This window comes from Macaca fascicularis, chromosome 3 (genome assembly GCF_037993035.2).
Source record: "Macaca fascicularis isolate 582-1 chromosome 3, T2T-MFA8v1.1".
Classification (NCBI taxonomy): domain Eukaryota; kingdom Metazoa; phylum Chordata; class Mammalia; order Primates; family Cercopithecidae; genus Macaca; species Macaca fascicularis.
In genome coordinates this window covers 14,469,067-14,489,014 of record NC_088377.1, presented here as the reverse complement: position 1 = coordinate 14,489,014, position 19,948 = coordinate 14,469,067, and the positions used below count along the sequence as shown (strand labels likewise).

Below are 19,948 nucleotides of genomic sequence, written 5' to 3'. Positions count from 1 at the left end.
AATGGTAGAGACCAACGTGAATATGTATTAAGCACCTACCGCAATCACTTACATAGACACATATGGCACCTGTAGGAAGTACTATCAAGCAAACATCAAGAGTGTAATGAGGGCTGTAACTAGGGAACATGATCTAGATTAGAGGGTTGGGAAGGTTTCCTCTGAAGAAGTAATGCTGAACCTATTATTAATAATAGTAAACATAAGTATTGAGGGGGCAGAGAGTGAGACCACATTCCAGGCCCCAAGGCTGGAGGGTACAGAGTGTGACTGGAGCCAGACAAGTGGGGAGGGGTGATTGAGTGAGTGAGGAGGGTAGCCTGAGATGAAGTCAAAGAAGCAGGCAGGGCTAGATGAAGCAACGGAAATGACTTTGGATTTTATCCCAACGGCAGTGGGACACCACTGAAGGGTGTCATGAGAGGAGTGACATAATCAGATTTGGAGTTTTAAAGGATCATCTGACTGCTGCACACAGCACGGGCTGTAGGGAAGCAAGTCCAAGAGAGACCAATTCTGGGCAACTCTAGCCGGGGTCCCAGCCAGGGTCCCAGCTGGGGCTGATGATGCCTGGACTAGAATGATGATGAAGGAAAGAGGGGGAGCAGACGGACTCCAGAAATTCTCAGGAGGAGAATCAACCAAGGCCAGGGGACAGACCCATGCAGACGGAGGGCTCTGGCAGGAACATCCAGGTAATCAGAATTACCACTTAATGCAGCGGGGAAACCAGAAGCAATGCGGGGAGAAGGGGATCAAGAGTTTAACCATTAGTGTACTCTCTTACAGTATGGCCTTTTCTCTATCACCAGTGGAATCATGGGCAAACATTTTCAAAGGAATTGGCTTGGAGCCAAACCCTTCTTGATGGGGGATCCTCCCACAGGCTGACATTGATCCACTCTGGAATATCCTCAGTCCTTACCAATCTAACCCTGCAGCTCTTGTTCCTCCACTACACGAAGGGAGCATCATCAGAACCCTTCCCTCACATGCCTGGTGAAAACAAAGTCTCCTAACAAACATCAACTTCACTTCCCTGATCCTCCAGCAATCCTATCATAGGAGGTTACGAGAGCATATCAAGAGGAAGAGAGGAGGAGAGAATTCAAGATACAGACCAGACTCAAACACTAGTTCAACATAGCCTCAAACAAGAGATCCACACTTTCACCCACTGACTCAGCTTTGCCCCATCTTTCAACTACTCACTTACACCCATGGGCTGTCAACCCAGGTTTCCTTCTGACACGTGTTCACATGATGTAGCACCTGAATGTCATGAGACTCTCTGTGCAAGACCATGAAATACAGATACTACATCTTTTAAACAATTAAACGTGCTCTTTCTTCTGCCAGAAAGGTTCCTGTCCCTGTCCCATCCTAGAATCCTTTTGAAAAGCCACTTCCTCAGGGGAGCCTTCTTTGAGCTCCCAGATTAGATCCAAGGCCTGCTAAACACCCTCAGGCACCATGTACCTCTCCTTTGGAAAACTCATGCTTGAAACTCTATGTGTATGATTTTGCTGACCGATATCTGCCTTCCCCACTCGACTGGACTGTTTGTAAAGCCCCACAAAGGCAGAGGCTTTTTGAGATTTTTACTCATCACTTTCTCTCTACCTAGCAAATAATAGCCTCTAGTAATACTTAATGAGGCTGGGCGTGGTGGCTCATGCCTGTAATCCCAGTAGTTTGGGAGGCCGAGGCAGGCAGATCACCTGAGGTCAGGAGTTTGAGACCAGCCTCAACATGGAGAAACCCCATCCCTACTAAAAATACAAAATTAGCCGGGCGTGGTGGTGCATGCCTGTAATCCCAGCTACTTGGGAGGCTAAGGCAGGAGAATTGCTTGAACCTGGAGGCGGACGTTGCGGTGCGCCAAGATCGCATCATTGCACTCCAGCCTGGGCAACAAGAGCGAATCTCTGTCTCAAAAATAAATAAATAAAAAATAATGAATTCGGAAATATATAATTCTATGCTAATGTAAGTATCATCTTCCTAGCTGTGACTAGCAAGTACAGGTATCAAAACTTTAAAAACAGGCCAGGTGTGGTGGCTCATGCCTATACTCCCAGCCCTTTGAGAAGACAAGGTGGGAGCATTGCTTGAGACTGGGAGTTCGAGGGCAGCCTGGACAACATAGTGAGATTCCATCTCTACAAAAAGTGAAAAAAAAAAACATAGCTGGGAATGGTGGTGTGCACCTACAGTCTCAGCTACTTGGGGGACTGAGGTGGGAGGACAGCGTAAGCCCAGAAGTTCAAGGCTGCAGTGAGCCATAATTGTGCCACTGCACTTCATTCAGCCTTGGCAACACAGCAAGATCCTGTCTGTTAAAAAAAAAAATCAGGACAAAAATTGAAGTTGAAGCTATTTTGGCCATTAATTTAATAATTTATTTATCCTGAGAGAAAAACTGCCACTGTTTTATGTTAGAGCAATGCTTCCACATGGCAACACGTTCAATTGCGTTTTTCCCAAACCATGTTACTTTCCAAACGATTACAAGTAGTCGTGAAGGATGGTCACACTTCACAAAAAGTGTAATTATAGAGTCGACTCCATCTCAGTCACTGGCCCATTCCTGGTAAACTGACAAGTAGCTGTGGTGGCTTCCAGCAGCTTGTTACAAGTCATCAAGTCAGTATGAGTGCTGGGGGATAGAAGCTCTTGAAAAAACGGTGCTGACGCCCCAAGGAGTAGCAAAGTGTATCATGAACCGTCCTGAGCTGACTCAGTAAGGACTCAACAGAGAAGGACACTTCATTTACTTCCCTGACAACTGCAATAAAATTTAGAACTAGCGGAGGGATGCTGCCTGGGCAAGGGAAATAAATGTGTTGTAACGTGAAATGGTCCCAATCAAGCAAGTCGGGGTCCCCTCGCTATCGCCGATAGTCCAGAGCAAGGAAGTACAGAGCAGTCCTGAACCTCAGTCTTCTGCAAACCAGAGGCTTGCTACTGAGCCTAGGTGACCCGAAAGCTGAAGAAAAGAGAGGTTGTGCCTGGCACACGGAGGCCGCCTCGCCAGCCTGTGCTCCTGATCCTGCGCCTGCCGCCCCGGACTCACCTGGCCCGGGGCCCTGCGGGTCCTTCAGCTGAGCCTTGAACCGCACGCCCGTGAGCTCTTCTTTGCGGGCCCGCTTGGCTGCGCCCGCGGAGGAAGCCGCGCCGTCCTGGCCACTCGAGGCCTTCCTCTTGGAGACCCCCATGGCCGACAGGGCGGAAGCGCGACAGAAACGACACACCTGAGGGGTCCCGGCAGGAGCACTAGGACAGAGAGCGGACACGCGCTTCAGGACCACATGGGGCAGGAAAGGGCGGGGATACCGGAAGAGGCGGGGCTCGGGGAAACGCAGGCGGAAAGCGCAGGCCCGCTGGAGGCCGGGACCGGCGGAAGGGGCGTGGCCTGTGGAAGGGGTAGGCCGGCGGGAATCCAGAGTCATGGGTCTCCCTGTGAGTTTGCTGTCCCGGTTGGCTCGGTCACGGCATGGGGCGAGCGGACACTCCACGACACTCCCCTCCCCCGGCTGCGGGGTTTGGGGTGCACTGGGGCGCGCTCCTGATCCCGGTGGCTCTCTCGGGTGCTCTTGGCAGGAAGAACTCCCAGACCTTTCACTCCTGGCCCGGCCGGTCCGCGAAGACGCGGGCCCCGGCGCATACAAGCAGCACAATGAGTAGTTCTTGACCCGAGGTCGCCCTGACGGTGTCGCATGAAGAGCTTGCTTCACACACAACAGGATTCGATACTTTGCCAATTCGAGACCCGGGTGGCTGGCAGGGAAGGCGGATTCGCCTTGGCTAGGTGCCGGGCAGGTCCCCCTCTGCGGGTGCCCCTGACTTCGACCCCTAGCTTATGTCACAGCCCGAACCAGATCGACTGGTCTGGTAGGATGTCACTCCAGACTGTCCTCCACCCCAGACTTCCCCAAACTGATGGGCTGTTTGTGCCGTACAGGGTGGGAGGAGAAGACCAAACGAAGTAACGTCTGTAAAACCTCTTCCTGGACAGCATAAGGCCTCCACATCTAAGTTCCTGCCATTAAAATGGAGACAGCAAAGCCAACCCTATCCAGTCCTTGGGACTGTTATGAACAGAAAATGATGCAATGTATGAAAAACTGCTTTAACGAGGAAAACAATACAGTGTGTTTTTGGAAGATGTTATTGACTTGTGAACCGCATTAAATGCTCTGAAATAAAATGAAAGTAAAAATAAGTAAAAACAGGCTGGTACATATTTTAATACGACTTCATCAATACTTGGGTATGTGTCCAAATAAATCATGAACCAGCGGATTAGATAAGTAACTTGGTGATTACTGAAATTCTCCATCAGGTTGTCCTCTAGTCTAAGAAAATAGTGTTTCATATTCTGTAAGCAGATATGTTTTGAACATCTGAGGATGTGGCGTTTTGTGGCCTGTTGGGGTTGTAGAGTTTCTAGTAGAAAAAGCACGTGTGTTGACACTGAGCCTCTGTCCTGACAAGGTTATTGTGCTTGTGGAGATGTCTGTTGTAGGCAGGTCAGAGATAGGGTGTCACCCCCAGCAGATATGAGCTAATGCAGCAGTATTGAGAGGGGGATATGCTCAAAAAGTCATCTGTAAAAGGCAGCACTCATTAGTGAATACAGACTTAATTCTGACTGATTATCCACACTGGTCCTCTTTGGTTAATCGCTAACCACCAACTTTGTTTTCTGCCATGGTGGTCCCAACCAAAGAGTTATCAGAGAGTTCAGAAACAGTCAAAAGCCCTGAGTTCGGTTTCTGCCTGTGTGACCTTGGTCAAATTACCATCTCTCTGCGCTGGTTTGCTTTACAAACAATTAAAGAGCATGAGGAACTTCCCAGGATTATCCAGCTAGTAACTGGTGGAGCCAGGACTCACCCAGTGTATCTTAGTCCCAAATTGAAAGCAAAGAAACAGAAGTAGGCAGTGCCCATTTACAGCCTTAGCCAGAGATGTGTGTGATGGCAAGTGTGGCTCAGAAGTGCATTTTGATGCTTTAGACTAAGTTAATGTCATGAATCGTTGATGCTGGGTTAACCCTTTGTTCGGTTATGAGGCTCACCAACCTCTGGATAGTGACTTGGCTTTCCATATCAAAGCTTTGCATTATTTGCCTCCAGGAGCATTCTGGTTTGTTGCAGACTATGTGGTACTGCTCCTAGGACATTGTAAGCCGAGGAAAAAAGCTGAGGGCTTTTGTACTTGTTCTCTGTCTTTGAAACTCTTTGCCCAGAGCTCAAGTGGCTCAGATAGTCACTTCATGTGGACTTTTCCTGTTCATACCTCACTCTGTGTCTCCTGACCTTTCTTGATTGGGCCTATTTCATAAAGACACTAATTCCATCTGAGGGCTCCCCCCTCATGAGCTAATTACCTCACAAAAAGCCCCCCACCACCAAATAATATCGCATTGGGGATGGGGTTTCAACATAGTGAATTTGAGGGGGACACAAACATTCAAACCATAGCACTTTCCCAACGTGAAGATGATTTTTCAGTTAAGTTCTAACAATCTTTTCAGAAACAGATAATTCTCACCTTGTGCAGTTTGTTCCACAAAATAAAAAATAAAGTATCCCAACATCTTTTACGAGCCTCAGATAACCTTAAATACAGAACAAGCTAAGGATAATACAAAGTATGAAAATGATGAACTTATTTCAAGTATGGATATAAATGTGTGTAAATAGAATATTAGCTAACAATACAAAGCTGCACTTGAAAAAAAAACACAAGAAATACAAGGAAATAATACCTTGCTTATATAACTCACCACAATAATGGATTAAAGGAGAAAAATCCATTATGATTTCAATAGATGGAAAAAGACATTTGAAAAAATACCTATTTATGATTTTAAAAATTCACATAAAACTAGGAATAGAAGGACTTTCCTTAATTTGGTAAAGATTATACACCAAAACCCTGCAGCAACCATCATGAACAATGGGAAAACTTTACATGCCCTTGAATTATAACTGGGAACAATAGGAAAAACAGGGATGTCCACCATGCTACTATCTATTACGAGAGGTCATGGCTAGTGAAATAAGGCAAGACAAAGAAGAAGTGAAACTGTCATCTAATTGGAAAAGTCAACAGAAATGCAAACTAAGTAAGAGTTTAGCAAGGTTGTCAGACATAAAATCAGTTACCAAAATTGGTAGCATTACCTCTACATTAGCAATAGCTAATTTATATATGTAGGAGAAGCTGGGTATGGTGGCTCATGCCTGTAATCCCAGCGCTTTGGGAGACTGAGGTGGGAGGATCACTTGAACTCAGGAGCAACATAGTGGGACCTTGTCTCTCCAAAAAAAAAGAAAAAAAAAAATTTAAGTAGCTGGGTATGGTGGTGCATTCTGCAGTCCCAGCTAATCAGGATGCCAAGGTGTGAGGATTGCTTGAGCACAGAACACTGAGGCTGCAGTGAGCTGGATTGCCCCACTGCACTCCAGCCAAGGCAACAGAGGGAGACCCTGTCTCAAAAAATAAAATAAATATAAAACAAAAATAAATAAATATGTGATAGAAAACAAAGCACCATTTAGAAAGAATGGAGCGATGTCAAAGAGTCATAGGAACCAACTTGAAAGAACTCCCACTGGAACACTTTTGGTGACAAAATGAATAATATAGCATTGGATCATAACCTAGGGTAAAAAGTAAACATATGTAAGTCCATACTGATATAAAAAATGATGATCACCAGGCATGGTGGCTCATGCCTGTAATCCTAGCACCTTGGGAGGCTGAGGCAAGAGGATCACTGGAACCCAGGAGTATGGGTCCAGCCTGGGCAACAGTTTAGCAAGACCCCATCTCTAAAAGAAATAATAATAAAATAAAAATAAATTGGTTGCTAAGTAAATAAATGGGGGAAAAGAGATAAATCTTCCTTACAAAAGTAATCCAAATAATATATGTAGATACGTCCCACTTCAAGAGGTGGACCTTAATTCAAATACTCCTCCCCACTTCCCCAGTGTAGGTTTAGTGACTTACTTCTAAAGACTGGAATACGAAAAGGGAAAAATGATAACTCTATAATAGAGAAGCAAGGCAAACACTACCTTATCCAAGGGATCAAAGTTAATGTCATGTATATGCTGTTAGATGTACATAAATCAAGTTACTCTTATGTACCCCTGATGTGATGTGTGATGAAGATGCTTTGCCTCTGTATATCCTTCCTGAAACCCATAATCCCAGTCCAGTTGTGTGGAAAACATCAAACAAACCCAAATTGAGGGACAGTCTAAAAAGTACATGAGCAGTACCCTTTAAAACTGTCGAGGTCATGAAAAGCAATGAAGAACTGAAACACGACCACAGACCAGATGTGATGGGAGATGCAACGATAAAATGCACTTTGGTACCCTGGACTGGACCCTGAAGCAGAAAAAGGCCACAAGGGGAAAAATTAGTACAGCGCAAATAAAATAAAGTCAGGCATTTAGTTAATAGTAACGTCCCAATGCTGCTTGCTTAGTTGGCAAATGCACCCTACAACTGTCAGAAATGCAAAACATTAGATGAAACTGGCTGAGAGTATATGGAATTTTTTCAAATGTTCTGCAAATCTAGAATCATTTCAAAATAAAAAGTGTAGTCAAGGCTGGGCATGGTGGCTCACACCTGTAATCCCAGCACTTTGGGAGGCCGAGGTGGATAGATCACTTGAGGTCAGGAGTTCGAGACCAGCCTGGCCAACATGACAAAACCCTGTCTCAACTAAAAGTACAAAAAGTAGCTGGGCGTGGTGGCATATGCCTGTAACCCCAACTACTGGGGAGGCTGAGACAGGGGAATCGCTTTAACCCAGGAGGTGGAGGTTGTAGTGAGCCAAGATCATGTCACTGCACTCCAGCCTGGGCAACCGAACAAGACCCTGTCTAAGAAAGAAAGAAAGAAAGAAAGAAAGAAAGAAAGAGAGAGAGAGAGAGAGAGAGAGAGGAAGGAAGGAAGGAAGGAAGGAAGGAAGGAAGGAAGGAAGGAAGGAAGGAAGGAAAGAAAGAAAAAGAAAGAAAGAAAGAAAGGAAAAGAGAGAGAAAGGAAAGAAAGAAAGAAAGAAAGAGAAAGAAGGAAGGAAGGAAAGAAAAGTGTAGTTAAAACAAAGACCTATAGATAGGAACTTTTTATTTTTAATTTTGAAACAGCTTTATTAAGGTAAAAATGAGAGTGTGGTATCCAATCTGATTTCAAGGTTGAAGAAATAGTGACATGTCCAACCGGCACACACCCCATTCAAAAGTATTGGTGCTTATTTAAGAATAAAGGAGGGCTGGGCATGGTGGCTCACACCTCTAATCCCACCCAGCACTTTGGGAGGCCAAGGTGGGCAGATCATCTATGATCAGGAGAGTCAGCCTGGCCAACATGGTGAAACCCCATCTCCATTAAAAATACAAAAGTTAGCTGGGAGTGGTGGCAAGTACCTGTAGTCTCCCTCTGTCTCCCAGGCTAGAGTGCAATGGTGTGATCCCTGCACTCCCAGGCTACAGTGCAATGGTGTGATCCTCAGCTACTTGGGAGGCTGAGGCAGGAGAATCACTTGAATCCGGGAGGCAGAGGTTACAGGGATCACACCATTGCACTCTAGCCTGGGAGACAGAAGGAGACTCTGTTTCAAAAAGAAAAAAGAAAGAATAAAGGAAAACATTTTTATTTCCATCTGTATGTATTTATGTATATATGTAAACTGCTTCTTTATTATTAGAACACAAAAACTTATGTTGTTTGGACATAGCTATTTAATAAACCTAACAGTTTAGGTTTGGGTTTAGGTTTGGGTTTTGTCCTGGGGCACTTGAAAAATTATTGAGCCACTAAAGGTGCCATTAACTGAGAAAGATTGAGAACCTCTGGACTATACCTTTGATCAGAGCTCACTTTTATTAATTCTAAATTCCCTTTGTGGGTTTTGATTCGTTTTCTTTTTGGTAGCCCTAAGCTTTCCCTTGAGAATGCGTACTTCAAACTTGTAAATTTTCTGTACACCCATGTTCATAGCAGCATTATTCACAGTAGCCAAAGGTGGAAGCCATCTGTGTCCATCAATGGATGAATGGATACACAAACTGTGGTATACGTACCACGGAGTATTTTTCAGTCTTAAAAAGGGATAAAATTCTCACAGTCTTGAAAACATTACACTAAGTGAAATCAGCTAGGCACAAAAGGACAAATACTGTATAATTCCACTTATATGAGGTACCTACGGTAGTTAAATTCACAGAGAAGCGAAGGCCGGGCACAATGGCTCACGTCTGTAATCCCAGCACTTTGGGAGGCTGAGGCAGGCGGATCACCTGAGGTCGGGAGTTTGAGACCAGCCTGACCAACATGGAAAAACCCCGTCTCTACTAAAAATGCAAAATTAATCGGGCACAGTGGCGCATGACTGTAATTCCAGCCACTCGGGAGGCTGAGGCAGGAAAATCGCTTAAACCTGGGAGGTGGAGCTTGCGGTGAGCCGAGATCTCGCCACTACACTCCAGCCTGGGCAACAAGAGTGAAACTCCGTCTCAAGAAAAATTTAAAAATTTTAAAAAGTGAAATAGTGGTTGCCAGGGGCTAGGAGAAAAGGGAATGAAGAGTTAGTGTTTAAATGGGTGCAGAGATTCAATTTTGGAAGATGAAGCGGTCTGGAGATGGAAGTTGATGATGGCTGCACAACAATGTGAACGTACTTAATGTTACTGAACTTTACAGGTAAGATGGCTACTATGGTAAATTTCATGTTACGTATATTTTGCCATAATAAAAATGTGTTTTTCAAATTCACCGACCACGATCATCACTGCTAAAACATAAATTAAGATTCCCACCTACAGAGGGCGCCATTGACAGCTCCTAGTCGCATTCTGGGGTTGGGTGTGCAGGACCCACAACCGCCTGAAGCTCCAGCCTTCTCCTTCCCCAGCCACCTGTGTGTGCAACAGTCCTCAGCCTCCCCCACCTCTCCCCCACCCTTCTGAGACTTTTGCTGAGGTTTTTGTTTTCCTTGTTTTTTTAAACTGCTGCCGATCAAAGGGAAACAGACTGGGCATATCCGTGACTACCCCTCTCTTCTTCCTTCCAAGAGAGACAAAGTCACTAGAAGAGCTAATGTGGTACCTACATACAACAAGATACCACTCAACCTCAGGAAGGAAGGATATTCTGACACGTGCTACAACCGGGATGCACCCCGAGGTCATTATGCTAAGTGAAATAAGCCAATTAATCCTGTATGATTCCACTGATGGGAGGTACCCAGAGAAGTCAAATCCATAAAGACAGAAGTAGAATGGTGGCTGCCGGGGCTGGGGAGAGGTGGGGATGGGGAGTTGGTGTTTAACGGGTACAGAGTTTCAGTTTAGCAAAATAAAAAGAGTTCTGTGGATACGGGGTGGTGATGGCTGCACAAGAATGTGAATGTACTTAATACCACTGAACTGTACACTTAGAAATGGTTAAAATGGGCCAGGCGCAGTGGCTCACACCTGTAATCCCAGCATTTTGGGAGGCCGAGGCAGGCGGATTTCTTGAGGTCAGAAGTTCATGATCAGCCTGGCCAACATGGTGAAACCCGGTCTCTACTAAAAACAGAGGTGTGGTGGCAGCACCTGTAATCCCAGCTACTCAGGAGGCTGAGGCAGGAGAATCGCTTGAACCCGGGAGGTGGAGCCTGCAGTGAACCCAGATCATGCCACTGCACTCCAGCCTAGGCGACAGAGTGAAACTCCGTCTCAAAAAAAAAAAAAGTTAAAATGGTAAATTTTATGTTATGTATATTTTACAATAAAAATATTTATACATATATGTATATTTATATATACACATATTTTTATATATTATATATACATATTTATTTTACATATGTGTTTTATGTATATACATATTTTTTTATGTATATACACATATACATATGTGTGTATGCATATATGTATATATGTGTATGCATATGTATGTGTATGCATATACACATATACACATATGTATATATGTATGTAAAACACACATATATGTATATGTGCAAAATATACATGCATGTATATATGTACATATGTGTGTATGTGTATGTGTACATGTATGTATATACTATATATGTATATATACATATATGTATATTTTACAACAATAAAATATTTTTTAAAAGAAAAATGATTTTTTAGAACATATATACTCCACACATGGGGGGGTGTGTGTGTAATATCAGGTCCTTGAGGACTTAAAGAGCTCAAATCAGATTTGGCTGGCATTTTCAGAGGAAAGCCAGGCCCCCAAAACTCAGGTTTGTCACAGAGAACTCAAGGACAGGGATGCTGCTGAGCAGAGGAAGAGGATGAGGGAGTGAGCCTGGCCTAAGGAGGCCAACAGAGTGGGCCAGAGGTGGGGAGGGAAGGGGGTATTCAGAAACCAGGGTTGAGAAGAGTGTCCCAGCCAGTCCACAGGAAGAAGAAAACAAATTTCTGGTGGAAAAGCCCATTCCAGTGTCCCACTAGAGCAGTGGTCCCCACCCTTTTTGGCACCAGGGACCACCTTCTTTTTTCTCCCTTTCCTTCCCTTCCCGTCCCTTCCCGTCCCGTCCCGTCCCGTCCCTTCCCGTCCCTTCCCTTCCCTTCCCTTCCCTTCCCTTGCTTCCCTTCCTTTCCTTTCCTTCTTTCTTTTTCTTCTTCCTTCCTTCCGTCCTCCCTTCCTTCCTTCCTTCCTTCCTTCCTTCCTTCCTTCCTTCCTTCCTTCTTTCCTACCTTCCTTCTTTCCTTCTTTCTTTCTTATTTCGGAGATGGAGTTTTGTTCTGTCATCTAGGCTGGAGTGCAGTGGCGTGATCTTGGCTCACTGTAACCTCTGCCTCCTGGGTCCAAGCTATTCTCCTTCATTAGCCCACATATCCAGGACTACAGGTGCCTGCACCTCACACAGCTAATTTGTATTTTTAGTTTTCACAATGTCCTGGTCTCTGGTGATTCATGTGCCTCAGCCTCCCAAAGTGCTGGGATTACAGGCATGAGCCACTATGCCCGACATGGGGACCAGTTTTGTGTAAGACAATTTTTCCAAAGATGGGGGTTGGGGGGATAGTTTGGGGATGATTCGAGAGCATTACATTTATTGTGCACTTTATTTCTGTTATTATTACATTGTAACATGTAATGAAATAATTACACAACTCACTATAATGTAGAATCAGTGAGAGCCCTGAGCTTGTTTTCCTGCAACTAGACAGTTCCATCTGGGGGTGATGGGAGACAATGACAGATCGTCAGTCGTCAGATTCTTGTAAGGAGCGTGCAACCTAGATCCCTCGCATGTGCAGTTCACAATAGGGTTCACACTCCTGTGAGAATCTAATGCTGCCACGGATCTGACGGGAGGCAGAGACCAGGCAGTAATGTGAGCCATGGGGAGCGGCTGTAAATACACATGAAGCTTCTCTTACTTCTCTCACCAGTGTGGTCTGTGACCCAGGGTTGGAGACCCCTGCACTAGAAGACCAGGGCTGCTGTCACTCAGAGGAACAAGCTGGAAGCTGTTTGCACCTAAGAGTTCAAATTAAAACCAAACATGGTGGCTCACACCTATAATCCCAGCACTTTGGGAGGCCTCAGGAGTTTGACATAGTGAGAACTCATCTCTACTAAAATTTTTTTAAAAACTTTAGCCAGGCGTAGTGGTGTACGCCTGTGGTCCCAGCCACTCAGGAGGCTGAGGCAGGAGGATCGCTTGAGCCCGGAAGGTTGAGACAGCAGTGAGCTGTGACTGTGCCACTGTACTCGAGTCTGGGCGACAGAGTGAGTGAGACTGTCTCAAAAACAAAAAAACAAAAAACAAAATTTTAAAAATAAATTAAAACCAAACACTATCTTTTACCCAATAAAAAATAATATGCAAAGTCCATAAAATGATTACATTTATTGTCATGGCTACCCGTGTATGAAGCTTCTACTCTGACTGTCTCGTCTCAGCTCACTGCAACTTCCGCCTCGTGGGTTCAAGCAATTCTCCTGCCTCAGCCTCCCGGGTAGCTGGGACTACAGGCGCACACCACCATGCCCAGCTGATTTTTGTGTTCTTATTAGAGACGGGGTTTCACCATGTTAGCCAGGCTGGTCTCAAACTCCACCCGCCTCGACCTCCCAAAGTGCTGGGATTACAGGTGTGAGCCACCGCACCTGGCCCTGACTGGCTCTTTAAGCTCTAAACTCCACCACAACCCACAACACAAGTACCAGTCAGGGCAGAGCTGGATTTGCATCTTTGAGCTCTGACCACAGAGCCCACACCAATAACAACTGCCCTAAAGCATGACCAGGCAAGCTTGGTTTAGCAGAACCAGAGCTACTGCTTTCCAACATTCTAGGGAGTTTCCTTCCTTTAGCACACTTTCCTTAATGATGGCAGAGCACTGGGTTGGAAGAGTGCCTGTCTTCAAATGGAAGGGAAGAGCAGTAAGGAGGGTGGAGAGAGGGAGTACGGGTTTCTGCCCTTTGTTCCCAGGTAGAGCCCAGGCTGGCCTGGCTCCCTGTAGCATTTGCTGAAGGCAGCAGGTCACTGGCACCTCAGGGCTTCTGTTGAAATCAGCACCTTCCTGCCTCCCTCAATGGGGGAAAAGGCACCTGCTTCCTCCAGGATGGAAGCCATGGTGTCCTCCAGAAACTGAGTGTACCATTTAGAACACCTGGTAATGCCCACACTAAAAGTTCCTTTTTTTTTTTCTTTTGGAGACAGAGTCTTGCTCTGTCACGCAGGCTGGAGTGTGATGGCACAATCTCGGCTCACTGCAATCTCCACCTCCCAGGTTCAAGCAATTCTCCTTCCTCAACTTCCCAAGTAGCTGGGACGACAGGCACATGCAACTACGCCTGGCTAATTTTTTTTTTTTTTTTTTTTTGTAGAGATGGGGTTTCCCAATGTCAGCCAGGCTGGTCTCGAACTCCTGACCTCAAGTGATCCTCCTGCCTTGGCCTAAAAGTGCTGGGATTACAGGCCTGAGCCACTGCACTCGGCCTTGAAAATTTCCCATGAATTTGAATTCAGTCATTCACAATGCTTCGAAAACCTCCAAGAGTTTACATGTGCTGCATTCTTCTCTTACAAAGACAATGATGCACGAATAAACTGTTAGCATATGCAAAAGGTAAGTGAAAATATATATTTAAGAAAACATTCAGGAATGAAATAAAATCAGTTTAGACTTAGCCTGATTTTTTGAAATCCTACATCTATTTTAAATAGGTTATGGGTTTTTAGAGCTAAAATGGATTTTAGCATTCAATCTTTTCATTTTGCAGATGTGAAAAAGTGAGAGGCAGGCGGGTCAAGTGCCTCTGTGGGTTCCTCTGTCTCAGTGGCAGAGCTGGGACTTGACCTGAGGTCTCCTGAGTGGCTATTTGAATATAAATTGACACTATTGGATGAGATGCCTTTGACCTTGGATGGGCCGTCAGTACATACATCAGTTGACTGCTGTGCACATACCCTTAAAGACCTCCGTCTGGCTGGGCACAGTGGCTCATACCTGTAATCCCAGCACTTTGGGAGGCTGAGGCAGGCAGATCACGAGGTCAGGAGTTCGAGACCCGCCTGACCAACATGGTGAAACCCTATCTCTACTAAAAATATAAAAATTAGCCGGGCTTGGTGGTGCGTGCCTGTAATCCCAGCTACTCAGGAGGCTGAGGCAGAAGAATCACTTGAACCCAGGAGGCGGAGGTTGCAGTGAGCCGAGATCGCACCACTGTTCTCCAGCCTGGGTGACACAGAGAGACTCCATCTCAAAAAACAAAACAAAACAAAACAAAACCTCCTTCTGCTAGCTTTGGGGCCACACCTTCCTACACAACTTTTCTAGTGCATTGTGGCTTTTGCAGTCCTCACCAAGCAGGCTCCTTGCTATTGATGCAGCTCTGTGATGCCAGCTCTAGAAACAAACCACCATTTGTTGCTTTCTAAAAAAAAAGCCTTTTAAGCTCCAGACGACATTCGGCCTCTCTCTCCTGAGCTGAAAGTTTGGTTTCTTTGAGGTTTCCAAATGGTAGCTTATGTCTTCTCAAAACGACCACAGCCCATTTGTTGGCAGCCAAAAACCTTACCTCGATGGCCCAGGTGAGAGGACATGGCTCAGGGTTGCAGTCTGAGTGCAAAGCACATAAACATCTCTCATAATAGGCTTGGAGGCTGAGCCTGGCGGCTCGGGCCTGTAATCCCAGCACTCTGGGAGGCCGAGGCGGGTGGATCACCTGAGGTCAGGAGTTCAAGACCAGCCTGATCAACATAGTGAAGCCCTGTCTCTACTAAAAATACACACCACACACACACACACACACACAATTAGCTGGGCATGGTGGTGCACACCTGTGATCCCAGCTACTTGGATGGTTAAGGCAGGAGAATCACTTGAACTCGGGAGGCAGAGATTGCAGTGAGCCAAGATCATGCCACTGCACTCCAGCCGGGGCAACGGAGCAAGACTCCACCTAAAGAAAAAATAAATAGGCTTGGATATGGCAGAGGGTGGGAGACAAGTAGCTAGGATCTCAAGGAAGAAGGAAAACAGAGATGTAACGTGGAGCTGAAAAGAAGGTGCAGGAATTGCTTTAAAAGAAGACAAAGAGGCAGGAAGTAAGACCTGTAATTTACAATGTCCTATAAAGGTTGACTCTTGCACACATGGACTGAATGCTGGGACTACAGAGGCACTTTTCAAACTAGTACAAGAAGGAACAAGCTTGCCCAATGGTGCCATTGCTTAGAAAAAACCCTTTATTTTACCTCCACCTAATTGCTGTGCCTCTGCAGTGTAAGAGGGCTTCAAGTCTTGGTTGGGATGGTCAGTGTGACTTTGTGCCCTCAGTCTCCCTATCTGAGAAATGAAGATTCCCGTTGTACCTGGGCCAGCTTCATATGACCTGAGCAATCACTCAGGGCCCTGTGTTCAAAGCATTAAACCATGCTTGGTTTAATGCTACGCTATTATCATCCTGGAATTTTTAATATTTTTTGAACAAGGGGCCCCACATTTTCATTTTGCACTGTGCCAGTAGATGACGTAGTTAGCCTGGTTAGTACCTATCTCAAAGGGTTGTTGTGAGTATTAATATTTTGGAAACACTTTATTATTTGGCACACCATTCATCATTCACTTTAATTCCAGCTCCCATAACTGTGTGGAATTACCAAGTGGCTATGACTGTTTTTATTATTCAAATTCTATCATAGTAGAAAGCATGCCTCGGTGAAAAAGATTATTTCTCTCCAGACCCCAGATTGATTTTACAAGGTTCATCCCTCTTTGAAACATATATTCCTTTTCCCATTTTTCCGTCCTATGAGTTGTTATAGGGCCTCAGAGTTTAGGTATTTGACCTACAAGGCTCTTAGAAAAGTGTGATCCAGAGAGAAAGATAACTGAGCAATTCCATTTTCTTGCAAGATTCCGAAATTCTTAAAGAGATTAGATTAGGACCAAAATCTTCTGATTTAACAGAGAGGGGCTAAGGGACAAAGCAGAGGGAAGCCAGGGAGATGTCCTTCAGACTGTTCTCATAGCCCATGACCGCCCAGCCACATTGTGCTATTCATCTGCCTCCTAAACATCTTTCCATTGCGGCCACTTCTCCTCTTCTCTCTGGGTGTACAGCAAGCACATCAGCCCAAGCACAGCCATGTACCCCTGACTGCACTCCCTCCCTCGCCACGGCCATCTCCCCAGACCCACTTTTCTTTTTTGAGACGGAGTCTCGCTCTGTCTGGCCCAGGCTGGAGTGCAGTAGTGCAACCTCGGCTCACTGCAGCCTCCGCCTCCCGGGTTCAAGCAAAACTCCTGCCTCAGCCTCCGGGGTAACTGGGACTACAAGCACGAGTCGCCACGCCCAGCTAATTTTGTATTTTTAGTAGAGATGGGATTTCACCATGTGGGCCAGGCTGGTCTTGAACTCTTGACCTCAGGTGATCCACCCACCTCGGCCTCCCAAAGTGCTGGGATTACAGATGTGAGCCACCATGCCCAGTCAGCACAGACCCACTTTTGTTGTTGTTGTTGTTTGAGTTTTTAAAACAGCTTTATTGAGATATAATTCACATACCATTCTATTCACCCATTTAAAGTGTGCCACTCAAAGATTTCTGATAAATGACATTAATTTTTTAAAGTCATGCTAAATATATATAAAATAAAATTGCCATTTTAACCATTTTAAGGGTATAATTCGGTGGCATTAATTGCATTCAAAATGTTGTAGAGCCATCATCATTATTTCTAGAATTTTTTCACCATTCCAAACAAAAACTCAGTACCCATTAAGCAAAAACTCTCCATTCCTCTCCCCCACCAGCTCCTGGTAACCTCAATTCTACTTTCTTCCTCTATGAATTTGTCTATTCTAGATATTTCATTTAAGTGAAATCATAGGATATTTGTCCTTTTGTGTCCCGTTTATGTCACTTAGCATGACGTCTTCAAGGTTCATCATGTTTTAGCATGTATCAGAACTTCATTCCCCTTTATGGTTGACTAACATTCCATTTTTTTTACATTTAAATTTTAATTATTTTTTGAGACAAGGTCTCGCTCTGTCACCCAGGCCGGAATGCAGTGGCAACATCTCAGCTCACTGCAACCTCTGCCTCCTGGGTTCAAGCGATTCTCCTGCCTCAGCCTCACAGGTAGCTAACACTGCGGACGCAGACGACAGCACCTGGCTAATTTTTGTATTATTTTAGAGATGGGGTTTCACCATGTTGGCCAGGCTGGTCTCAAACTCCTCACCTCAAGTGATCCACCCGCCTCGGCCTCCCAAAGTGCTGGGATTACAGGCGTGAGCCACTGCGTGCGGCCACATTCCATATTTTGTTTATCCATTCATCCACTGAGGTTGTTCCATCTGTTGGCTCTTCTAAATGATGCCGCAAGGAATATTGGTGCATAAGTATCTGTTTGAGTCTCTGCTTTCAGTTATTTGGCATATGTACTTCCAGGGCCTGCTTTTGACTCCTCCAGTCCATCTGCACTCAGCAGCTGAGAACGACTTTTTACCAACACACATCCAATCACATCACTTTTGTACTTACAATTCTTTGCTGGCTTAAGATAAAAGATGTAAATGCTCACCAAAGTCTCCAGGGCCCTGAACTCTGGCCTGCCGACCTCCAAATCCTCTGGCTCTTCCCTTTGCTCTGCTCCAGCTGTCTAGATTTTTCTCCATCCTTCAAGAGAGCCATGCTCCTTTTGGATTTCAACATGCTGGTCCCTTTTTCTAAAATATTCATCCTCCCGCAGCACCCAGAGTTTGCTAGTTTTTGCCTGGCCAGTTCATCCTCTATCTTTCTCATTCATCTTGCTTTAAAATGCTCCTGAACATCTCCCTTCCTCCCTCCGGCTCAGCTCCTTCCTTACTCGCTTCTGCTCCCATGGTTCCTGTCTTTCGTGACTGTCTGTTCGAGGGGCATTATTGTCCAATGTCTGTCTTCCCCGCTGTAATAATAACTGTATGCATTCATCCACTGGAGTCGTTTCCATCTTTTGGCCATCATAAATAATGCTGCAGTGAATATTGGTGTGCAAGTATGTTTGAGTCTCTGCTTTACCAGACAAGAAAGCCTGGGGATGCTGTCACAGTTAGTAACAGTGCCCACTTAGACATTTGGAGGCCAGTGCAGACCCACAGGGCAGTGCTGCCCACTCCCAAGACTCCGGAGCATGGCTGCCTCCCTGTGCCAACACTGTCAGTCACTAGCTCAGAACCCGGCATACGCTGGTACCAATTCATATCTAAACTGGCTGAATGAGCAGACAGAATGGAAAGTACAGGAGGGACTCGAGTTTTGGACAAACATTACTTACATTGTGGCTCCAAAGTGCTGGGCATCCTTACCCACACTCCCAGCCTCAGTTTCCCTAACCTAGAGAGCGCACACTAATATTTATATGTTCAGAGGTTATTGGGGAGGTTGAGTTTTTATTTAATATTTTAATGTAGATTTTTAAAGTCATTATGCCAGACAGACTGGGCCTCACTTGGTAAACACTGATGTTTAGCATTTAACACACCTTTCCCCAGACTGGAAGAAGGGGCCGAGATCCCAATTCGGTGACCCAGCCCCTGCTGGAGTACTGGGTGGTATCTAACGCCATCCACCCTTCTGGAATCTTTACGGCCCATCTCTGAGTGGGTCCCACGGGGACCCTCAGCCGCATTTTCTTTCACCATGCCTCCCGGCACACTCTGGGGCGTTCGCAGCTCTGAAGCCCGCCGGACAGTGCGTCCGGCCCCGCCCTGGGCCTCATTATCTACGTTTCCGCGTCACGCCCGCTGAGAACTTGGCAGGCCCTCCCGCGGGGTTCGGGAACACTGTGTGCTTAGCGCCCGCCCTCCTCCCTCCCGCCGGCCCCGCGCGGTCCTTAGGTTTGGGTCGCTGGGCCCCAGGTACCCGCACCCGGCAAGCAGCCACGGAGCCCCTCGTGCACTTGTCCTCGATACCCTTGAGTTTGGGCCACGCAGGCCACTCCTCGGCCACTGGCTGGGCGTCCAAACGTGGGTCACCCCGCGCACAGTCTAGAGGTTCAGAAAGATGCTGTGGCCCACTTTAAAACAAAGCCCAATTATTAGCGCTAGGCGGCTGTTTGCGCCGGTCCGGTGTCAGATCCCCCAGCGCTGCGGACAACCAGTACCCAAAGGAAGCCGAGCTGGAGCTAAAGATCCCGGCTCCGGAGCCATCTGACCGGTTTTGAGACCTCCAGCTCGTCGCCGTCCTGGCTGCGAGAGCTTGGGCACGGTGCCGGGGCTCAGTCTCCTCTACTGTGAAATGGCGATAACTGTATGTGCCGGGTGACAGCACGTGGCGCGCGGCGGGTGGCGGGGATGGCAGCGGTGCGATCCCACGCCTCCAGAACCCCACCTTCCCGCGGCCCCCGATCGGCCCCGCCCCGGGGGCGCCCCAGCT

At 46.2% G+C, this 19,948-nt stretch overlaps 1 protein-coding gene across 4 annotated transcripts in view; it reads right to left on the bottom strand.

The window, feature by feature from the left end:
* The window catches only part of URB1 (URB1 ribosome biogenesis homolog), an 81,453-nt gene extending 78,119 nt beyond the window's left edge, over positions 1-3,334 (bottom strand). For all 4 annotated transcript variants that reach the window (XR_006696952.2, XR_012432058.1, XM_005548826.5 and 1 more), the window contains exon 1: positions 3,077-3,334. Coding sequence is in view for 2 of the 4 variants with exons in the window: in XM_005548826.5 (XP_005548883.3) it covers positions 3,077-3,218 (142 nt within the window). In the remaining 2 variants the exon portion in view is untranslated. The remainder of the gene's footprint in view (positions 1-3,076) is intronic.
* Between the last annotated feature and the right edge of the window lie 16,614 nt (positions 3,335-19,948).